This window comes from Kogia breviceps, chromosome 3 (genome assembly GCF_026419965.1).
Source record: "Kogia breviceps isolate mKogBre1 chromosome 3, mKogBre1 haplotype 1, whole genome shotgun sequence".
NCBI classification, from domain to species: Eukaryota; Metazoa; Chordata; class Mammalia; order Artiodactyla; family Physeteridae; genus Kogia; species Kogia breviceps.
The window spans coordinates 178,515,379-178,536,211 of record NC_081312.1 but is presented as its reverse complement, the minus strand read 5'-3'; the positions used below and the strand labels follow the sequence as shown (position 1 = coordinate 178,536,211).

The 20,833-nt window shown below is 41.8% G+C and overlaps 1 protein-coding gene across 2 annotated transcripts in view; it reads right to left on the bottom strand.

The window, feature by feature from the left end:
• MYO3A (myosin IIIA) overlaps positions 1 to 20,833 on the bottom strand; it is a 177,708-nt gene that overhangs the window by 106,810 nt on the left and 50,065 nt on the right. For both annotated transcript variants that reach the window (XM_067030447.1, XM_067030446.1), the window contains exons 9-10: positions 18,822 to 18,887; positions 16,190 to 16,345 (exon numbers count right to left, since the gene is read on the bottom strand). In XM_067030447.1, coding sequence (XP_066886548.1) covers positions 16,190 to 16,345; positions 18,822 to 18,887 — 222 coding nt within the window. The remainder of the gene's footprint in view (positions 1 to 16,189; positions 16,346 to 18,821; positions 18,888 to 20,833) is intronic.

The following is a 20,833-nucleotide window of genomic DNA, read 5'->3' as shown; positions in this document are numbered from 1 at the left end:
TGAGGGCTTTGAAATTACACAAATCATGCAGAGTTAATTCAGGTGCATAAATTAGTTTATAAAAGCTTTTTTTCCATGAGTTAAACACTTTAAAAGCTATTAAGGTTGTAATGAATGATTAAGAAAAACTATTTTTAAGGTGTATTCTATGAATGAAAATAAAAAGAATCATCAATTGTGAAAATATTTTACATCTTCTTTTGTTTTTTTTTTTTTTTTGGTATGCGGGCCTCTCACCACTGTGGCCTCTCCCGTTGAGGAGCACAGGCTCCGGACGCGCAGGCTCAGTGGCCATGGCTCATGGGCCCAGCCGCTCCGCGGCATGTGGGATCCTCCCGGACCGGGGCACGAACCCGCGTCCCCTGCATCGACAGGCAGACTCTCAATCACCGCGCCACCAGGGAAGCCCTACATCTTCTTATTGATACATGTCTCTTTTGGTCATTAATGTAGCCTAAGCACCTAAAACAGTAGCTGGGACATAGTAGGTACTCAATAAACATGTGCAGGATGAATAAATTAATGAATAAATAATTATTTGTCAAAGGAAATTGTCCAATCTTCATTGTTACCCTATCTTTCAAGATACTTTTACACTTTTTACATTTTCCTTTTGCCTTCATTTTATAGAATTAATTTCCAATGTTACTTTATTAAATATTTAATTTCTGTAAGACTTGGAGAAGGCAAAGTCAGAATCCCTCCAATAAGATTTTTGTCCTCTTGTGAAAAGTACAGCTTGTTAACCAGATTATATTTTTCATTTACTCCATAATACTGGAGAGACATCATTTCAGACTACAAATATTTTCTTTCTGTGTTGTCAAAGGTCACAAACACCTCCGGGGTGGTTAGTATAGCTTCTCTTGTATTTCAGTTCTACACACTGAAAAAAGAAACAACTTTTGCTGCTCCCTGTTAAACTTTTATCCTTACTATTCAGTTGTACTGCTGTAAACCAACAGCTTTATTTGCTTTTACTTTGGTTAAATATTCTCTTGTAAATATCAAGCTCCATCTCCTAAGGTGATTCAGGAGCCACTGGGGTAGTACAGAAATCCTTTGGTAAACAGAAATATAATCAATGGTTGTCTTTTAGTTTCCTTATCCATCTTTAAATTCCACTAACAAAGTCACAATGGGTAAAACCAATGGGCAGACAGGCTCTCACTGGTGTGCCCTGGAAGACTAGTTTTTATTGATCTGCAGTTTGACCCCTTTGGCCAATCGTGCAGTTTTGAAACGATGCTGGGGAAGGAGCACACACCAGCCGGGTCGGCCAGATGAGCAGATCAGCTCTGGCGATGACGGGAGTGACAGATGTCATCGTCACCCAGCTCAGCTACACTTTTGATTGTTCTTTTCATTCACAGAGCCCTTCCTCTTTCACATATAGTTATCTGGCGGCTGAAGAAAAATGTTCCCACTGAGAAATCTTGTCTGTTTCTGCTGTGAATGTGGCTCCTCTGGGCTAGTATTTTAGAGTGACCGAGTTTGAGATGTTGAAATGACGCCGACACCGGTGTTTGCAAGAATATTTGATCCTCCATATGCCAAGAGCTCCTGACATCTTTCTTCTCCTCACCCTCAGCTCAGAGAAAAGTAAGAGAGCAGGGAAGAGACAGTTTCTGTAAAGTAGAATCTTGCTGCAAAGATGGAGTAGCATAGCTCCTTCAATGTGTAGAGTTATTAGTGCCACTGTAAGTATCTGTAAGACAAACATCAGTACAGCAAAACAATCTGGTTAAGAGCAAACACAGCTGGGCCTTCCCTGGCGGTCCAGTGGTTAAGACTCCACGCTTCCACTGCATGGGGCACGGGTTCAATCTCTGGTTGGGGAACGAAGATCCTGCAAGCCACGTGGTGTGGCCAAAAACAAAAACAGAAAAACAAACAAACAAACAAAAACATGGCTGAGGAGTTTCACATAGTCTGACTTTTCAAGGAATGATAGCGTGAAGGGTCATGGAGAGTGTATGATTACCTTTACTACATTAATTTTTTATAAGTGTAAAAAGTATACTTTGTTTTTTTAAAAAAACTGAAAATACCAAAAGGTATAAGAAAAAATGTCACCTGGAACTACATCCCCAATATAACCACTGTTGACATTTTGATATTTCCTTTTATTCTTTTTTTTTTTTTCTGCAGTACGCGGGCCTCTCACCTCTGTGGCCTCTCCCGTTGTGGAGCACAGGCTCCGGACGCGCAGGCTCAGCGGCCACGGCTCACGGGCCCAGACGCTCCGCGGCACGTGGGATCTTCCCGGACCGGGGCACAAACCCGTGTCCCCTGCATCGGCAGGTGGACTCTCAACCACTGTGCCACAAGGGAAGCCCTATTCTTTTTCATACGTACCTAGTTTTTAAACAAGTCGACAGGATTTCATCTTTGTGCCATCTTACCCTCCCAGCCTCCTTCCTCTCTGGTGACAAGGGATACATTTTCCTGCTCTGGGCACAGGTGTGCTTGTACACCTGCTTCCTCCAGGGTCACTGCTGTGATGCTCCCCTGTCATCGGCGGCACAACCTCTCCTCCATCAGCGTACAATGTGCTCTAGCATCTCCCATCTTAAAAAAAAAAAAATCTCTCCTTTGATTCTCCATGCCTTCCAGCTACTGCCCCATTTCTCCTCCTTTTACAGCTGAGCTTCTTAAACAGTAGTTCCTATTACTTATCTCCTCCTCACCTCACCTCTTTCCTTAACTTCTTCCAGCTGGGGCTGCCCTCCACCCCACCCTGCTGAGAGGACTCTCATCGAGATCACGAAAGAACTTGGTGCGTTCAAATTCAGCATTACTCCGTTTTTAAAAACTTGCAGCGCTCTTTAGAAGAATGGCGCATTCTCTCCTTGAAACACTGGGTTTACGTGGTTTGCAACAGACCACGTTCCCCTGCTTCTCCTCGCTGGAGGGCCACAGCCCCTCAATCACCTGTTCTGTCTCCTCTCCCTAAGCTAAATTCCCAAACCCTCACATTCAGTGACCTCATCTGTGTCATGGCACCAAATACGTCTATAAGCGAATGACTCAACCACTGTCTCCGACATGGGCTTCTCCCCTGAAGCCCAGACTCCTATATCCCACTGCCTACCTGATAGCTCTGCTTTCCTGTTTAATGGGCATATCAAATGTAACTACTAGCCCCAAACAGAATTCATGACCACTCTCCACCCTATCTGAATAAATATAGGGGAATTACATTTTCACCCATGGACAGGGAACAACACCCACATTTTAGGCTGGGTTGTCCAGGTTTTGTGTGTGTGTGTGTGTGTGTGTATTTGTATTTTATGTGTATTTAATACATATATATTATTTTTTGAGGGGACCTTGTGGTACAGTCAGATCTATATAAGAATCGACCATGAAGTCATAGTGTTCTATTTCAATTTCTATTCCCAAGACTGGAATTGCCATAGGTAGCTATTTATTTATTTCCCTTTCTTTCCTTCTTTGTGATAAAACACTGGGGATTGTGATGTCAGACTTTTTCACTTAAAAAAAACCCCAGCTGTATTTAAATAAATGCATAAACATCTAACTTCAAAGTGAACCATAATCTTTTTTTTTTTTTTTTTTTGCAGAGATTACAAAACTAAACGGGGAAGCAAACAAGATTAGGGCAGCTGAACAGCCAGAGATAAACCTTTACATGCCTGGCAGTAAGGAATGAGAGGCATGTCATTTTGAATTCTACTCAAAGGCTGAAATATTCTGCTCTAAACCCCGATTACTATCTTTAAAAAATATTTCTCTCCTTTTCCCCAACAAAGAGATGGTTAAAAGATTTAGCTACTTTAAAGCAAAATTTGCCCAGGAAGTTACTCTCAATATACTTATCACTAAGGCCTTTGACGCGAGAGCAAAAATGTATTTAGAGGACTCACAATGTGAAGGCACTCGGAGAAAGCAGTCGCTCTGCCTTCTACTCAATCTGTGCATCTCACTTTACTGCAAAAAAATTAGTATCATCTTTATTCAGTGTCCTGCCTCCTGTGAGGCACTGCAGAATTCAATAGTAAATTTAACCCTATAAAAATGTGTCTTTTCTTTACAGTAATAATACCAAAAACGGATGCAGTCAAATCCTAGGCTATTGCTAATTTGAAAGAAAAGAAAGAGAGAAGGAATACTGCAGTATTTCTTGCAACCTTTAAATGCAGGTCAAGGTTCTTGATAATCCCTTAGGTTTTAATTTTTTTCCTCTCTAGAATAAATTTTTTTTTAAGACAAATGCCTTTAAGAGAAAGGCCAAAGGGTATACAAAGGGTATACATCCAGAATTTTTCAGGAAACTTTGTTCTTTTTAGAAAAATGTTATATTTTGCTCTATTTAAGTGCATATACTTGTTGTATTCTCAGCATTTTATGCCATGAAATCAAATATGATCACTTTCAGGAGCCTCTTTAAATACGATAATTATAAAATTGTAAGAAATATATGTACAAATACAATATTTTAAGAACAAGTAAGGATTTGAGTCAGTTTAAAATAGCTAAAAATGGGTAACGCCATAATTCAAGTAATTAATGATGTCTAGGACATCACTGGAAACATTGCAGGAATTTGAAAACCTGATACAAGCTTTCAGAATTTGTAAAGTGGTCCTAATATCTGATAAAATTTAGATTTCTCTCTAAGGAATCAGCATATTTCAATATTAAATACTAATGAAGAACAATCTTCCATTGAAAGATGTTGAAAAGACTAAAAAATGAGTAATAAATTAACCCACGTGAACTTTAGAGAAGCATCACAGGATTTCATCCTCATACAGATTTGCTGAAGGCATTTTTATGTGAAAGTCCTCAGGAGGACAAAATTTTTCAAACTAAATTAGGACGTAGATAATAAACAATGAACCAGGGACAGCCTTCTATCCAATTCTTTATTTGTGCTGACATCCCATACACATAGCTAGTATCACAGATGGGCATCTATTTGGGGTTACAAAACAAATGTATTCAGAATCTTCCCAGGTTCCTGATCCACAATCCACGTGGTGCAACTCTAGGGCATCATTCATGTTGTGCCTCCATGCTTGGGGGTGAAAGCATTCACAGGGAATATGAAATGAGCAGTGTCTCCTGGAGTTGCACAGCGCGGCCTGTTGCACTCCACTTACGGCTACAGTAGGAGTCGTTAACGCCGGCAATCAAGTTTTTCTCGCTCACTGACTCTGCACGTGCTAATGGAGGACTCGTGTGGCCCAGGAAGTCCCCATCACTACGTCTCACAAGTGTTCGTGGACAAGTCTGCTTCAGCCAGACTCCACTGTGACTCAGCTCTTGTTCAGCTGGGTATCAGTGGTTGACACCCGTTGGTCACTTTGGGAACCCTTGCTGCCCCCCTCAGCACATGGAGTCCTTGCCGGCCAGGCTGGGCTTCCTCAGTGTCCCTCAGCAAGCCTAGGCTCAAAAACGTCATAGCATTCCCTCTGCTATCTTCTTCTGACCAAGGAAGTCACAAAAAACGGCAGGTTCAAGGGCAGGCAACACAGACTCCAACTCCTCATGCAAGAATTGTCAAAAAATCGTGACTCTCTCTAATCCATCATACCCTGTCCTATTTTACTCAGAAAGCGGGTGAGAGTTACTTCAAGTTAAAGCTCACAGGGTAAAGTAATCGTTCCCTTCCCTTAAGACTCACAAAACAACAAAAAGAAAGGAAAGTTGAGAAAAGTCTCCTTTATGAGAAACAGAAATGGCCACAGTCCCAAACCACAATCTATAAAGCACAACTGTCAAATACTGTGAAATCTGTGTTGAAATGAGAGCAGAAGCTGAGAACCAACACATAGTTATTTACGCTTCAGTCAGTAACTACAGACACTTAGAAAAAAACAGCGCACAGCCCTGAGAAGCCTAACCGATGAGCCCCTGCCTGGAGCTATCAGTTCTGGGGGCATGCGTGGGCCGTGCCGGAAGTGGGAAAGGGTCCTGATGAGACCCAGGTCAACATGCAAAAGAGCAACGGGGTGGAGAAGACCATGGGACAGTGACCTTTCACATACTTGTCCAGCAGAGGGGTGGCCAGTGGCCAGGGGGAGGCGGGATGAAGGTGAGAGAAGAGACAGCTGCTTCCTTATGATAGAGAATGACAGTCATGAATGGGTTTGTGCTGTGAGCCACAGAGCATACAATGTGAATGGTGCGACTGGGGCTCGTACCACCTAGTGGCCCTGGACACTGACTTCTTCAAGGTTCGAAACTGAGGGGAGATGTGCAAGAGGATGTTCAAGAGAATCAACCTAACTCACCTTAAGCCTTTTCCCAAATCCTTCTTCCATCACTCCCACTTTCTGGTCTGCTAGAGCAATAGCTGTTCCCAGTCCCATCTGAGAAGACATTCACCACCACACACTTGCAGTTTAAAAAGAGGAGGAGGGGGCTTCCCTGGTGGCGCAGTGGTTGAGAATCCGCCTGCCGATGCAGGAGACACGGGTTCGTGCCCTGGTCCGGGAAGATCCCACGTGCCGCGGAGCAACTAAGCCCGTGAGCCATGGCCGCTGAGCCTGTGCGTCCGGAGCCTGTGCTCCGCAACGGGAGAGGCCACAACAGTGAGAGGCCCGCATACCGCAAAAAAAAAAAAAAAGAAGAGGAGGAAGAGTTAAGGATTATAAGCAACAGACAGATGAAAGGCATACACCATCAGAAAGAATCACGGGGAAAGTCCAGACGAAAAGGTCCCCATCCCTCGAAGACACTGCTTACGTGACGTCTCATTAAAAGAGAAAACTCTTCAGGAGAGGGTACAAAGCTTTAATGAAGAGATAAGAACGCAACAGATAAACACTGAGTCAGCTGAATTCAGAAAAGAAATGGAGGGAAGTCATGACGGAAAAGCAACAAGACGCAGAACATACATGACTGAGGTCACAGATGTGGCCAGTGTATGGTCTGAGCACACAAGACTAAAGAAAAGAACAAAGAGCCATTTGCTCTCCTGAGCCAGTGGCAGTCAGCTCCCGCACGCCACAGGGTACAAGGCAAAATGATACGGAAGGACTGACCCAAAGACACAGCTGGGTGAAACTACTGGAAGCCTTATGGACAACCCCGCAGAAGCAGCCAGTCGTGAGCATCGGGGGAAATCTCACTGCCTTGGCTCCTTCAGCAGCAATACACCCTGCCAAAGAGATGGCAGAACAATGTATGTAATACTTCGAGGAAAAGAAACGCTAGCCTAAGTATGTTTTGCCTAACTGAACTAGGTTTCAATCTCAACAGGCAAGAAGCTAGGGGTTGAGGCTTTCTGGAAATAACCATGAGATGATGCAATTTATCTATCCAAGAGAATAATTAAAGAACTCAGGAAAGGAGAGGGTATAGTAAAAAAAAAAAAAAAAAAAAAAAGATTTGTGAGCAACTGCCTCTTCCTGTGTATTTGAATTCCTTTATTTATTGCTACTTAGGAACAAATATGCTCATAACTGTCTTCTCTCCAGGGAGTGCTGATTCAATCATCTACTCCTTATAAAATTCTTGGAGATCATGTTTAAATGCTATTTAGCTCTTATTTAGGAGCTTATCCAGAAGGGCAAGTGGTGAAGAAAGGCATAAGGAAATACTTCAGGTTAGGAAGGAGAAGTGATCATTTCTTTTCTAAATTTCCTGGTCCTAGATGGGTCCATACTACATTCCCAGAGTTTCATCAGTCTCTTCCTGAGTTATCGATCTTGGACACTGCCACTAGCTCATGCCTTGATGAGACCTTTTCTCCTGGATTTCACATGGACAACTCCTTCACCCCCTTATTTTGGCCAAATTAAGATTAGAATTTTCCAAAATAAAATGTACTTAGAATAGAAGCATGCATACACATGTGCCCACCAGCGCGTACACACACACACAGACACACACAGACACACACACCAATTAAAACATCCCACAAAAACACACAGATAAGTATATATGTCAATAGGTTCCTTACTTCAAAATATCCAAACAATAGCCACTAACTGCTTTGATAATTAAACATAATGGGGACAGGCCAACTTGCCCCATTTTCGAAAAAATGATAGTTTAAAGTTAGGAAGAAATATGGGAGAAAAGCAAAATGCATCCAAAGTTATTCTTGGTGTATCCATAGTTGACCTAAACCAAGGACAGATGGTGCACAGCAGGACACGGGTGACTTCGGGCTACACCCTAGCAGGGCTGTGAGGGACACAGGCCAAACTGCTCAGCCTGACTTCCACTGCTCTCTGTGGGCTGGTCTCTGCGCGTCTCTCCAATCCTGTTTCTGAGTTTTCCTCCTTATAGCTTTGACTAAATGTGAGCTCATCTCCTTGCTTTCATGATTTTGCTCAGGCTGGTCCTTCCAGCAATAATGTTCATCCAGTGGTAACTCTATTTTCACAGGATTAAGTCCTCTTCTCCCTTGCAGTGAAGACTAAAGGCCACTTCCTGGATAAGCCCTCCTGTCCCTGCTAGTGGAAGTACTATCGGCTTCTTCCAAACTCTCACAGGACATAATTTTTATTCCTTTTATGGGATTGAAAATTCCTACTTTGTATAATGGTTATTTACATGCTGTTTTTTAAATTAAAAAGGGAGACCTTTTTCAGTATCTTGGTCAAAATAAGGAGGCAAAGAATTATCTGTGTGAAATCTAGGAGAAAAGGTCTCATCCAGGCATGAGCTGGTGGCAGTGTCTGTCCAAGACAGACAACTCAGAGCACGGAGTCTACAGCTGCTTCAGCTGTCAGACCCTTGTGTAACACCTCATCCAGAGCTTTATGCAATGGCCTCAATTAATATGGAGGCAACGTGAATGTTGTCTCAGTCCATCATTTCTATGGTAGCAAGAATTGCATCACCATTGGCAATGGGTTGAGTGGGGCTGTAAGAAATTTAGCCTTGCTATGGACTGAAAATGCAAAGTAGGAGAGAAAAGATAAGATAATTTGGGTGGGTATAATGGGATGAGTGGTGATACTACTAAAAAGAAAGGGGACAAAGAACTAATTGGGGGTGGGACAGCATTAAGTTCCATTTCGGACAGGTTGAGTTTGAAGCAAGCGACTTTGAAATACTCATGTGGAGATGGGAATTAAAAGGAGTTATTATGAGAGCAGCCAGGATAGCTTTTGAGAAGTCCTGTGTATGAAGGAGTAAACATTCCAAAGGGTGAATAATTCTCACCATGATATAGTCACAGCCATTAGAGGAAAATTCTCTTGCCCAGAAAACAGAAAGTAATATGGGGTTTTGCACTGTATCGCATTGAAAGAACCCTCTTATTACTTCCTATTGATTTTTCTGCTTCCTTCTTTCATTTTTTTTTTTTTGTAAAATCAAAATCCCATTCTAGTGAATGTATATTACATAAAGTCCCACACCTAAATAAAGAACTGACAGCTTGAACCAGGCACTTTTAGCAGTGAATGGTTAGACAATTTTAAAATTTTGTCTTTCATCTGTTAATCCTTTGAGCTATGTCTCAAATTTGCTTTATATCCTGGTTTGAAAATCATATACGCTGGGACAAGTGGGATGATTAGAGCAGCACCACAAATACAGCCATTATTTTTGGCCCAAGAAATAACTGTTTGAGTCACTAAATTCTTATAAATATTCCTTTTTGCTTCTATAAAATTATATGTAAAACATAATTTATATGTATCAAAGATAATCACCACTAGCAATATTAAGGGTATCAAAGTTATTTTGCTTTGTATATATATATATAAAACACGAAAAATTTTAAAAGATTACATTAATATATAGTATAACTACCATAAAAAGAAATTTTATTTATTTATTTACTTATTGATTTATGGCCATGCCATGTGGCTTGCAGGATCTCAGTTCCCAGACCAGGGATTGAAGCCAGGCCCAAAGCAGTGAAAGCGCTGAGTCCTAACCACTGGACCGCCAGGGAACTCCCCATAAAAAGGAATTTTAATTGGGAATTTATTATCATTCGAGTAGATACTGGGCTAGGTTTTTCCTTTGTTTACAAGGTACTCAAATCATTACTTAAATAATATGTGTAGGTAAATGTTCAAGGTATATAAAAGAATTTTAGGATCCTGTTGGCATATTCCACATAATGGGTATTCATCACTTCAGCAGCTAACCACACCTTTCCTCGGGGGGGGGGGGGGGGGGGGGGGGCGGAATCCTTCCGAAATGCTGTGAGGAAGGACTCTGCCTCTCACCTGGAAACCGGAAGTGAGGGAGGACCTAGTGTTTCTCACTCCGTTTTTCACCTACAGCCGGGCCTGTGACCTCGGCCTGGGGGAGCAGTGGTCCTGTAGGGAACTCAGAACATCGAGAGAGTGGCACAAGGCTCACGATGAGGTTACAAATACTTTGAGGTGCTCGTGGCTTTCAAGAAACCAGTGCTGCTTTGCTGCAGGAAAAGTTACAGGGCTGGGCTGGGTATCAGTGGCAGCCTCTTGGCAGGTAGTTCTTAAGAAAGGATACTTGAGGCAGCCTGCTTCCTTCGCTCCTAAGCCTGCCTCTCTCTGCCTCCCTCTCAGTTCTCTGAGCCACCCAGTATTTTTCACAAAATTGCTTTTCTTCTTAAGTTGGCAGGTATTGTTTTTAGTCAAGAATGCTGAAGAGTACATTTCAATTACAAATGACTCTTACCTATTTCCATTAAATCGGATAATTGAGTATTTTTAAATCCGGATTCAAGAGTAAAACTTTTTTAAAAAAATACTTTATAATTCAAGTTGTTCACTGATCCAGCCTGCATACTAACATCACAAATTTTAACTCGTATGAAGAATGCGTTCCCACAGTTGAGGAGTTCGTCATAGGAGTGGCTGCTATATTCATATGCATCTTGATTCCTCAGAACAGCTAAGTTATTAGAGTAACTTGTTTGTTCTGTTCAGGGCTTAACTTAGAAAAGAGAGTTCTTGTTTTCATTCCACACTAGCTTCCAACACCACCCCCTCCCCACCATCAAGAAATTTAAAGAACTCAGTTTGTATTCAATTTATAGGAAAGTCAACTAAAAAACTGAATTGTGAATTAAAAAATACTTATCCTGCCAAGCATATGCATCAACCTAATTCCAAAGGTTAGTATCACATACCAAAAAATGTCAGCTTAGATTCAGGTATATTGATTTAGTGTAGTTGGGTTTTGGATCAATGTTATCGACGTTAGGAACTGTGACAAATCTAATAATTTTGCACGATCTTGAAGAATGTTATTTTCGCCTAAGGCGGTGCCAGCAGCATCCCAGACTCTCTTTTCACTTCCCTATGTCTCACACTTTGGGACTAGTGTAAAAATGCTGAGAGCATTTTCCTTCCCCCTCCTATCAGGTCACAGATCTGTGGTCAAACGGGGCTGTGGGTTCATGATTCCAGCTCCACTTCCACCCCCTCCAAACATTCACTTTTGAAAGATAAAATATATTTTTAAATATTTTTAAAAAGAATTAAAATGACAAAGACATTCTCTACAACCAGGTGAGCATTATAGTGGACCTAATGGATGAGATACACACTGGGTAAGAGAGCAGCAACCACAGATGACTCGAAGTCCAGGACTAGAAATAGGCAGAATAGGCCTGGAAGGGAAGGAAGCAGAACCAAAGCCCTGACCTGTGCTTGGTGGAGAGAATGGAACTGAACCTGGAGAGAGAGAAGACTGAAAAAATTCTTCACCTTCTTCCGTTTATGGAACCAGGTACCTAAGATGGCAGGACAGGGCACAGACATGGGGTCTACTTCATACTGGCTCAGTGACTAGATCTGCAATACCCTCAAAGTCATGACGGACAGAAAGGCTTTGGACTGGGGACACTTGAAGCTGGATTACAGCAAAGGCAAAACCTCCAGAATAGGGGAAGAAACAAAACAAAACGTCACCTATTAAACATGGGAGAGTGGGGACTTCCCTGGTGGTCCAGTGGTAAAGAAACCACCTTCCAATGCAGGGGATGTGGGTTCAATCCCTGGTTGGGGAACTAAGATCCCACATGCCGTGGGGCAAGTAAGCCCACACGCCACAACTACCGAGCTCATACACCTCAATGAGAGAGCCTGTGTGCTGCAAACTACAGAGCCCACATGCTCTGGAACCTGCACAACACAACTACAGAGTCCATGTGCCCTGGAGCCCGTGCACCACAACTAGTGAGAGAAAACCTGCACGCCACTACTAGAGAGAAGCCCATGCGCTGCAACAAGAGATCCCGCGTACCTCAACGAAGACACCATGTGCCACAACTAAGACCTGACGCAGCCAAAAAAATAAAGAAAAGACAGAAATATTTTAAAATAAATAAAATATTTTTAAAAATAAAATAAAGATGGGAGAGCAAACTAAAATTCTAAACCACAGAAGGAAACCACATATTGAGGAAACAAATGAACTCATTCATCAGGACATTTCAATCTTGTTAAAATGCAAATCAAAAAATAACTGCTGGGGCTTCCCTGGTGGCGCAGTGGTTGGGAATCCGCCTGCCGATGCAGGGGACACGGGTTCGTGCCCCGGTCCGGGAAGATCCCACATGCCGCGGAGCAACTAGGCCCGTGAGCCATGGCCGCTGAGCCTGTGCGTCCGGAGCCTGTGCTCCGCAACGGGAGAGGCCACAACAGTGAGAGGCCCGCATACCGCAAAAAAAAAAAAAAAAAAAAACCTGCTAAGTAGTGTAGGATCAAGAGAAAAAGGAAAGAATTACATTCACAAAAAAGAAATTAGCCAGATATGAATGGCCAGATATAAAAGTCAGATATGATGAAAGAATAAATGGTTAAAAAAATAAAACAGTGAGAAATTCTAGAAATGAAAAACAGAAATATCGACATGAAAAATCAGTATGTAGGACAGCTCTAACCAGGCCTAGTCTAAGAGAGAATTAGTGAACTGGAAAACAATTTTGAAGAAATTATCTAAAATGCAGCAGAGATTGATAAACTGATGACGAACATGAAAGAGAAATTATAAGACATTTAAGGTAAATTAGGACATTCCAATATTTATCTCTTAGGAGCAGAAAATAAAAAGAATGAGAGAGGATCAATATTAAAAGGAATAATGACTGAAAATTTTCCATAATTGAGTAAGACTTGAGTTCTCATATTGAAAGCATATTCTGACTTCTTAACTGGATAAAGAAGAATATATTTTGTGACTCAAACAAAAGTATTGAGCTTAGGCTAACACAGTGTCCAATATATAGTAGTTTTCAATAATTTTTTTTAATCACTAGAACTCAGAGCACCAGGCTTTTAATCTAAATACTGTGTAGTTCAACCATTCTTATAATGCTTGAATGTTGGGAGGCAATTAATTCTCCATGAGTCTCTCATATTTCTTTCTAGATTATATTTGCCATGTTTGCTATACAAACATAAATATAAAGACAGTGTCTCCCTCCAGGACACATGGAAGTTTTGTTTGCTGTCCGGAATAGTAAAGATAAAGTCTGCTCCAGGGCAAAGTTTAGGCAGATTTGCTAGCAACCCCTTTAAAAGATTAGAGTTTCTCAAGCTCAGGGTTCCCAAACTGTGAGGCAAACCCACTGTGTATACACCATCTACCAAGGCCATTCCACAACACGCCTAGGACTTGTGGGGCAAGGACAACCAACACAAATGTAAAATTCATGCTGTGGGCTTAACTGTGCATAATAAAGGCCTCTGTCTCTGATCAAGGGTCTCTTCTGCCAGCATTCATGAAATTGGCAGGTCAATTTATTAGCTTGCAAGTAGGATAAAATCTCAGATCCTTCACAGTTCTTGACATTGGACACCCTATACAATATTGGTACCACCTCAATCTCTGTTTTTTACTTGTTTGTTTGCTTGCTGTTTGTCCATTTGCTTTGGGAAGGATGGGATTGTAGCAGACTGTGGAGCTATACCCACACAAAGATACAAAGATGGGCATTATGAGTCCAAAACCAACCACCTCCTCACTACAAAATACATGCCCAGTTCCTTCTTTCTGGCACTCTATTCCACTCACAACTTAAATTTTTCCTCACTGAAGGTCTCTCCAGCAAGGCTGTAAACTCACTTAGGCAAGCACTCAAAATTGGCCACAATCATTGTCCATTCATGGGAATAAAGCTTTGTCATTGGGATTAGGATTTGAATTCCTGCTAAGTCATTCATTACCTGTGCAGTTTTGTACAAGTTAATTAGCCTCTGCTAATTAACTCAGTTCTTCTTGCTGTAAAAATGGAGGATGATAAAACATTTCCCTCAGGGTTGTTGTAAAAATCACATGATATAAAGTCTTAATACAATGCCCTGCACACAGTAGGCATTAAAGAAATAGGAATTAAATATATTAAACCGCAACAGGAATTCAAATATAACTGCTTTTTAGGTCATGACCTATTTTCTTTTTTTTTTTTTTTGGTGGTACATGGGCCTCTCACTGTTGTAGCCTCTCCAGTTGCAGAGCACAGGCTCCGGACATGCAGGCTCAGTGGCCATGGCTCACGGGCCCAGCCGCTCTGTGGCATGTGGGATCTTCCCAGACCGGGGCACGAACCCGTGTCCCCTGCATCAGCAGGCAGATTCTCAACCACTGCGCCACCAGGGAAGCCCCATGCCCTATTTTCTACGCACTTCTCCCAGGTCCCTAAACAGTGATATGCTCCTGACATGCAATTAATAGGATTCTCATGAATAAACTTAAATTACAAAAGACTATTCTTCGACTTAACAATACCATCTATAGGAATTTATCTTACAGAAGTAGTAAGAGATTTGTATACAACTCTACTCATTACAGTGTTACTTATTAGAATTAAAAATAATTAATAACAACCTAAATGCCCAATAATAGGGGGTTACTTAAATCAATCATTGAATAGTCATGCAAGAGAATGTTGTACACAATTTAAAAAATTTGTGGTACAGATTGGGAGAAAATATTGGTAAGCAATGTGACCAACAAGGGATTAAGCTCCAAAATATACAAACAGCTCATGCAGCTCAATATCAAAAAAACAAACAACTCAATCAAAAAATGGGCAGAAGATCTAAATAGACATTTCTCCAAAGAAGACATACAGATGACCAAGAGGTACATGAAAAGATGCTCAACACTGCTAATTATTAGAGAAATGCAAATAAAAACTCCAATGAGATATCACCTCACACCAGTCAGAATGGCCATCATCAAAAAGTCTACAAAAAATAAAAGCTGGAAAGGGTGTGGAGAAAACGGAACCCTCCTACACTGTTGGTGGGAATGTAAATTGGTACAGCTACTATGGAGAACAGCATGGAGGCTCCCTAAAAAACTAAATATAGGGGCTTCCCTGGTGGCACAGTGGTTGAGAGTCTGCCTGCCGATGCAGGGGACATGGGTTCGTGCCCCAGTCCGGGAAGATCCCACATATGCTGCACAGCGGCTGGGCCTGTGAGCCATGGCAGCTGAGCCTGCGCATCCAGAGCCTGTGCAAAAAAAAAAAAAAAAAAAAACTAAATATAGAACTACCATATGATCCAGCAATCCCACTCCTGGGCATATACCCAGAGCAAAACATGGTTCTAAAGAATACATGCAACCCAATGTTCACTGCAGCATTGTTTACAACAGCCAAGACATGGAAACAACCTAAATGTCCATCAACAGATGAATGCATAAAGAAGATGTGGTCCATATATACAATGGAATATTACTCAGCCATAAAAGGAACGAAATTGGGTCATTTGTAGAGACATGGATGAATCTAGAGACTGTCATACAGAGTGAAGTTAAGTCAGAAAGAGAAAAACAAGTATCGTATATTAATGCATGGAACCTAGAAAAATGGTACCGATGAACCGGTTTGCAGGGTAGAAATTGAGACACAGATGTAGAGAACAAAGATATGGACACCAAGGGGGGAAAGCAGCAGGGGGTGGGAGTGGTGGTGTGATGAATTGGGAGATTGGGATTGACATGTATACACTGATGTGTATAAAATGGATGACTAATAAGGACCTGCTGTATAAAAAAAATAAGTAAAATAAAATTCAAAGGGAAAGAAAAAAAATGCTGCCAGTAATTTTACCATATCAGGATGCAACGCAACATGTGACATTCGCTTTTCATTCAAATGCCGCTTTATCTCCAAACCACAACCAGGGAATTTAAATCATTAAACCAGGGAGTTCTTTTCTCACCTTAACAACCATTGCATTATAAAATTGTCAGACTCTTTAGATGATCTTTGGATTTTGGAGTCAAGATGCTATTTAATTACCTGGCCTTTTCTGAGCCTCCCGTGCACTGGTAAATACGAATGAATTCCGTGAGTTGTTTCTGTAACATCGCATCTTTGCCTTCAACTTGAGTAATGAATTTATGCTGTAAAAGATCTGACACTGTTGGACGCTTCTCATAATCTTTAGTCAAGCACCTGCACTGGCAAGAAGGAACATGCCATTATTAGGTAAGTTAGAGTTTTGCATTTATCACTCACAGTCCTAAAAACTGCTGTAGCACAATGGAACAATGTTCTTCGTCGATGCTCAGCCCAGGGAGCACATCTCAAACAACGTTAGAACTGTCATATGATGAATTAATCTGTGAGAGATTTTACGCCGTAGTGATATCAACTTCCAACTGAATTCCCTTTCCCTAGCCTCCCAGTAAGCATCACTGCAGAGTGATAACTGAACTCATTCTCCATTGCAAAGTCTCCTTTACAAGCCAGTAGCTAAAGATAAACAACAATGCAGTCATTACAGTTTTAATGCTAACCTAGAATTAAAACAAACTTTTCAGTTTCCCTTCCCTAATGCTTTTAAAGGTTTCTCAATTGATCTATTTCTTCCTACGTGATAAAACTGCTAACCCATCTGCGAGGGCTTATGTGCTGAGGATGTTTAAAGCCCATGTCAGTGGATGTTTTTTGAGGTCCTCCAGGGGAAGTACGAATGTGTACCACGCCTCTTGATAGGACCAACCAGGTGAGAGCACGTGAAACGGCATCTCAGGAGGAACGCTGGAACAAACACTGGATGCTTAACCCACTGTCTTCAGATATTTGGAAGAGGGATTAGACTAGTTTTCAGTCACAAGGGACAAAAACATCTAGGATCGATGCGGAGAATGAAGAGAGACACAGATTTCTGGTCAGTATAAGGGAGAACTTTTTGATAGGCTTATTAAAGATGGAAAGGCCCACACTGGGAAGTAGGACTATTTTTATTAGGGGTTTACTGATTGGATGGCCCCTCGGGGCACATGTTCAAGAAGGATTTACGCTCTGCATACCCTTCCAACCCTGAGGTTCTGAGGATCTATGATTATGAGAAAACTGGTCAGAGTGGGGCTGTCATTTGGGGGTAGAAAAAAAGAAAAAAAGAAGAAGGAACCCATGCCTGATCTGACCCACGCCATTTCTCATCTGCATTGTTAATCCCCCTGGGATGAGAATTTGGCAATCTGTTCTATTGGGCTTACCTAAAAAGATACTACCCAGGGGTGCTAAAAGATGCTAAGGAGTGAGGATGACAATGTCTGAAAATCAGAACAAGTGCTCTTAGTTTTCATTTACTTTCAGAGAATGTGTCGATTTCTGCCACCTGCAGCACTCATATCTACGTATTGAGTTTAGTCACATAGGAGGTTATTTTATTCAGGTAAAACATTCTCAGATAGCTGATGTGTGCCAGCCACCGGAGTTACAGTGACAAGTAAGGCACATTCGGTGCTCTGGAGTTGTTTACTGGCTAGTGAGGGAGAAAGACCTCTAAACAGACCTGCTACTAGAGGAAGAGGAACAAAGGACGGGAGAGCTCCCAGGGTAGAGTCCTAACCGCCTGGGGGAAACCAGGAAATGTTGCTCAGAGGTGAAATTGTGCCGATATGTCAAAGTCACCAAGTCCCGCTGAGGATCCACGCGGAAGGATCTGCGGACACGGGGCATGGCTATGAATCGTGGGGAGCCCTTCAAAGCTACCAACAATTCTCCTGAGAGGTCTGTGAAATTCGACTGCAGTTTATTAAATATTCTGCAGTGCACAGTACAGACTCGGTAAAGACTATTTAAGTGAAAACTAAAAGAAAAAGCAGATTATCGAACTTTCTTGTATTTTCATAACCCTTAAATAACTCTTTTTATAGAAACAAGCAGATATTCTTGGTAGGAAAACCAGTGACAGCAGTATGGACGAGGATGACCGGTTCCTCTACTTTTTTGCCCTCTTCACATTTTCTGAGTGAGCTTTGACACATCAAAGCTTAATGACCCCTCTCTCCCATTTACAACTTGCCATCATCCCTTCCCTTATTTTCTCAAGGTTAAGTCATGATAAAGATGGTGAAAAAAGTTCATGGACAGATTTAGAAATGGCTGACTCATAATAGCTTCTAGTCAATCGTCTGGAGGCACTGCACTTGTACTAAATATCTGTCAAATTAAAAGAGAACTTCAAACGTATAAGCATTTTATCTGTATGATTATCTGACTCACCACGTGCAATGACAACTTCCCTGAGATGGGAATTGGCGATGCAGATAAATGAAGGGCTGAGAAACAGACCGAACAGAGGATGGGTGAGAGGGTGGGACATGCTGAGGGTGAGGCTGCAAAGGGCAGGTGGACAGAAGAACAGGTTCATGGACGATGCAATGTCTGCAGAAGCACAGCTATCGAGAAGTGAATGAACAAGACCCTGAGCTCATTATCAGAACAATAATGGGTTCACTGGACATTCAGAAGACACTACAAACACGTGTTTTGAAGAAAATCATGGAAACTTCTGGGGCTATTTAAGAGATAAGGAGGAGATTCGGAAGCACAGACGAATTGTTATAAAAAGCACATCTCAAAGTTACCGCAGGATGGGATCTCCTTACTTCTTTTAAAAGATTCTGTTATTACTCACTTGCTGATGAAGTCATTGAATTCTGCTGACCATATCTCAGGCTGCCTCAGTTTTGGGGGTGGATTCCTAGAAAAATAAGATACAAGGTTGGATTGTGCACATTGGTCAGTAACGATAAAACTTAAGAGGCAGAGCCAGCCAGACTAATGCATTGCTGCACTGAGATTCTGCCAGGCATAATCAAGCATTACCGTCATTTTCCAATTGAAAGACAAATAATTACTTTTTAATCATTCTGTATATGGAATGACAGTTTCCTTGTTTCTCTGAAAGCACTTAGTATCTGACACATTTTTTTCTAGCTGATAATTTTTCTTCTTTGAAAGAAGCTTCTTGCTTTGAACTGAGAGCCCTAGAGGAAAACATAAATACTTCGCCGAATAGAAACAAGGACTCTACCGGGGAAAAGACTTTTTCTTTTGAGTCCAGCAGGAATCTCTGAGGAATACTCAGGATACACAGAGGTGACCTGACAGGAGAAGCGTTCAGAATATGGAGGAAACTGCAGCATAGAGAGGCCTTTATAGTAGAATGCCTTTACGACTTGCTCTGTTGTTACTGCGTAGAGGGCCAGACACAAGGTTACGAAAGTAAGGAACTGGAAAATATGATTAGCAATAAAGCTCTGAATGCCACTTAGATTCTGTTATTGATTCCTTTCATTTTAAGTTGAACGAATCCTTTCTTTTTTTGGTATGTTCATGAATACAAAGGGACATCACTTGAAACTGACGCTGATCTAACTGTAATCAAGCACACTGATCAACCAGGAGAGTTGAATTTGCTGAAGTGCTGCTTTACGTTCATTCCAACAGCTCCTCGTTTTCATTGGTGGAATGGAAATACTTTGTCTTCAGCTCTGCATTGGTCCTTAAATAGCTTATAACGAAATTAATGTACAGTCTGTACAGGCTCATTAAAGAAAAGTACAGCTACTCAGCTACCCTAGATCACACCTAAAGCTCATTTTACAATCCTAGGACTATTTCAAGATTGCTGATTTGAACATTAAAAGAAGTAATTGTTTTCTGCAACAATCTTGCTTTGCTTCTTGTTCTCCTGAAAATTTCCTTTCTAAGAGATTTATTGGTTTCTTGGAGTATAACAGGGTTTTGATGATTTTAGCACATTCAGAACCGGGTAGCTTTTCAGATCCCCCCCCCTTTTTTTTTCTCATTTCTACAGTCAGTATTCTTAGAATTCCATTTCAGAGAAACACTCGTGGTAGACGTAATAAGAACTAAGATGGTGCAGCTTCCAGGGCTTCCCTGGTGGCGCAGTGGTTGAGAATCCGCCTGCCGATGCAGGAGACACGGGTTCGTGCCCTGGTCCGGGAAGATCCCACATGCCGCGGAGCAACTAAGCCCGTGAGCCATGGCCGCTAGGCCTGTGCGTCCGGAGCCTGTGCCCCGCAACGGGAGAGGCCACAACAGTGAGAGGCCCGCGTACCGCAAAAAAAAAAAAAAAAAAAAAAAAGAACTAAGATGGTGCAGCTTCCAGAAACACCTTTTGCTCATAGGTACGATGTGTGTCAACAGTAGCATCCTTCCTCCATGTGGTGCCATCACCAAGAGCAGTAACACTAGGTTAACTGTGGTCATTGAAACCGTAATTTTTTTTTTTTATTTTTTTTATTTTATTTTTTTTTTTTTTGCGGTACGCGGGCCTCTCAATGTTGTGGCCTCTTCGGTTGCGGAGCACAGGCTCCGGACGCGCAGGCTCAGCGGCCACGGCTCACGGGCCCAGCCGCTCCGCGGCATGTGGGATCTTCCCGGACCGGGGCACAAACCCGCGTCCCCTGCATCGGCAGGCGGACTCTCAACCACTGCGCCACCAGGGAAGCCCCTTAAACCATAATTTAAATGGCTCAGGAAGAACAGTGCTTCATCTTACATACTGAATGACAGTAGGAATTAGGATATACAGATTTGTTTGTTTGTTTTCTGAAATATCTAGGAACTACCCAAAGCATATATAAAACAGTGTTTAATTAGTGATAAGATCAGCAGGGG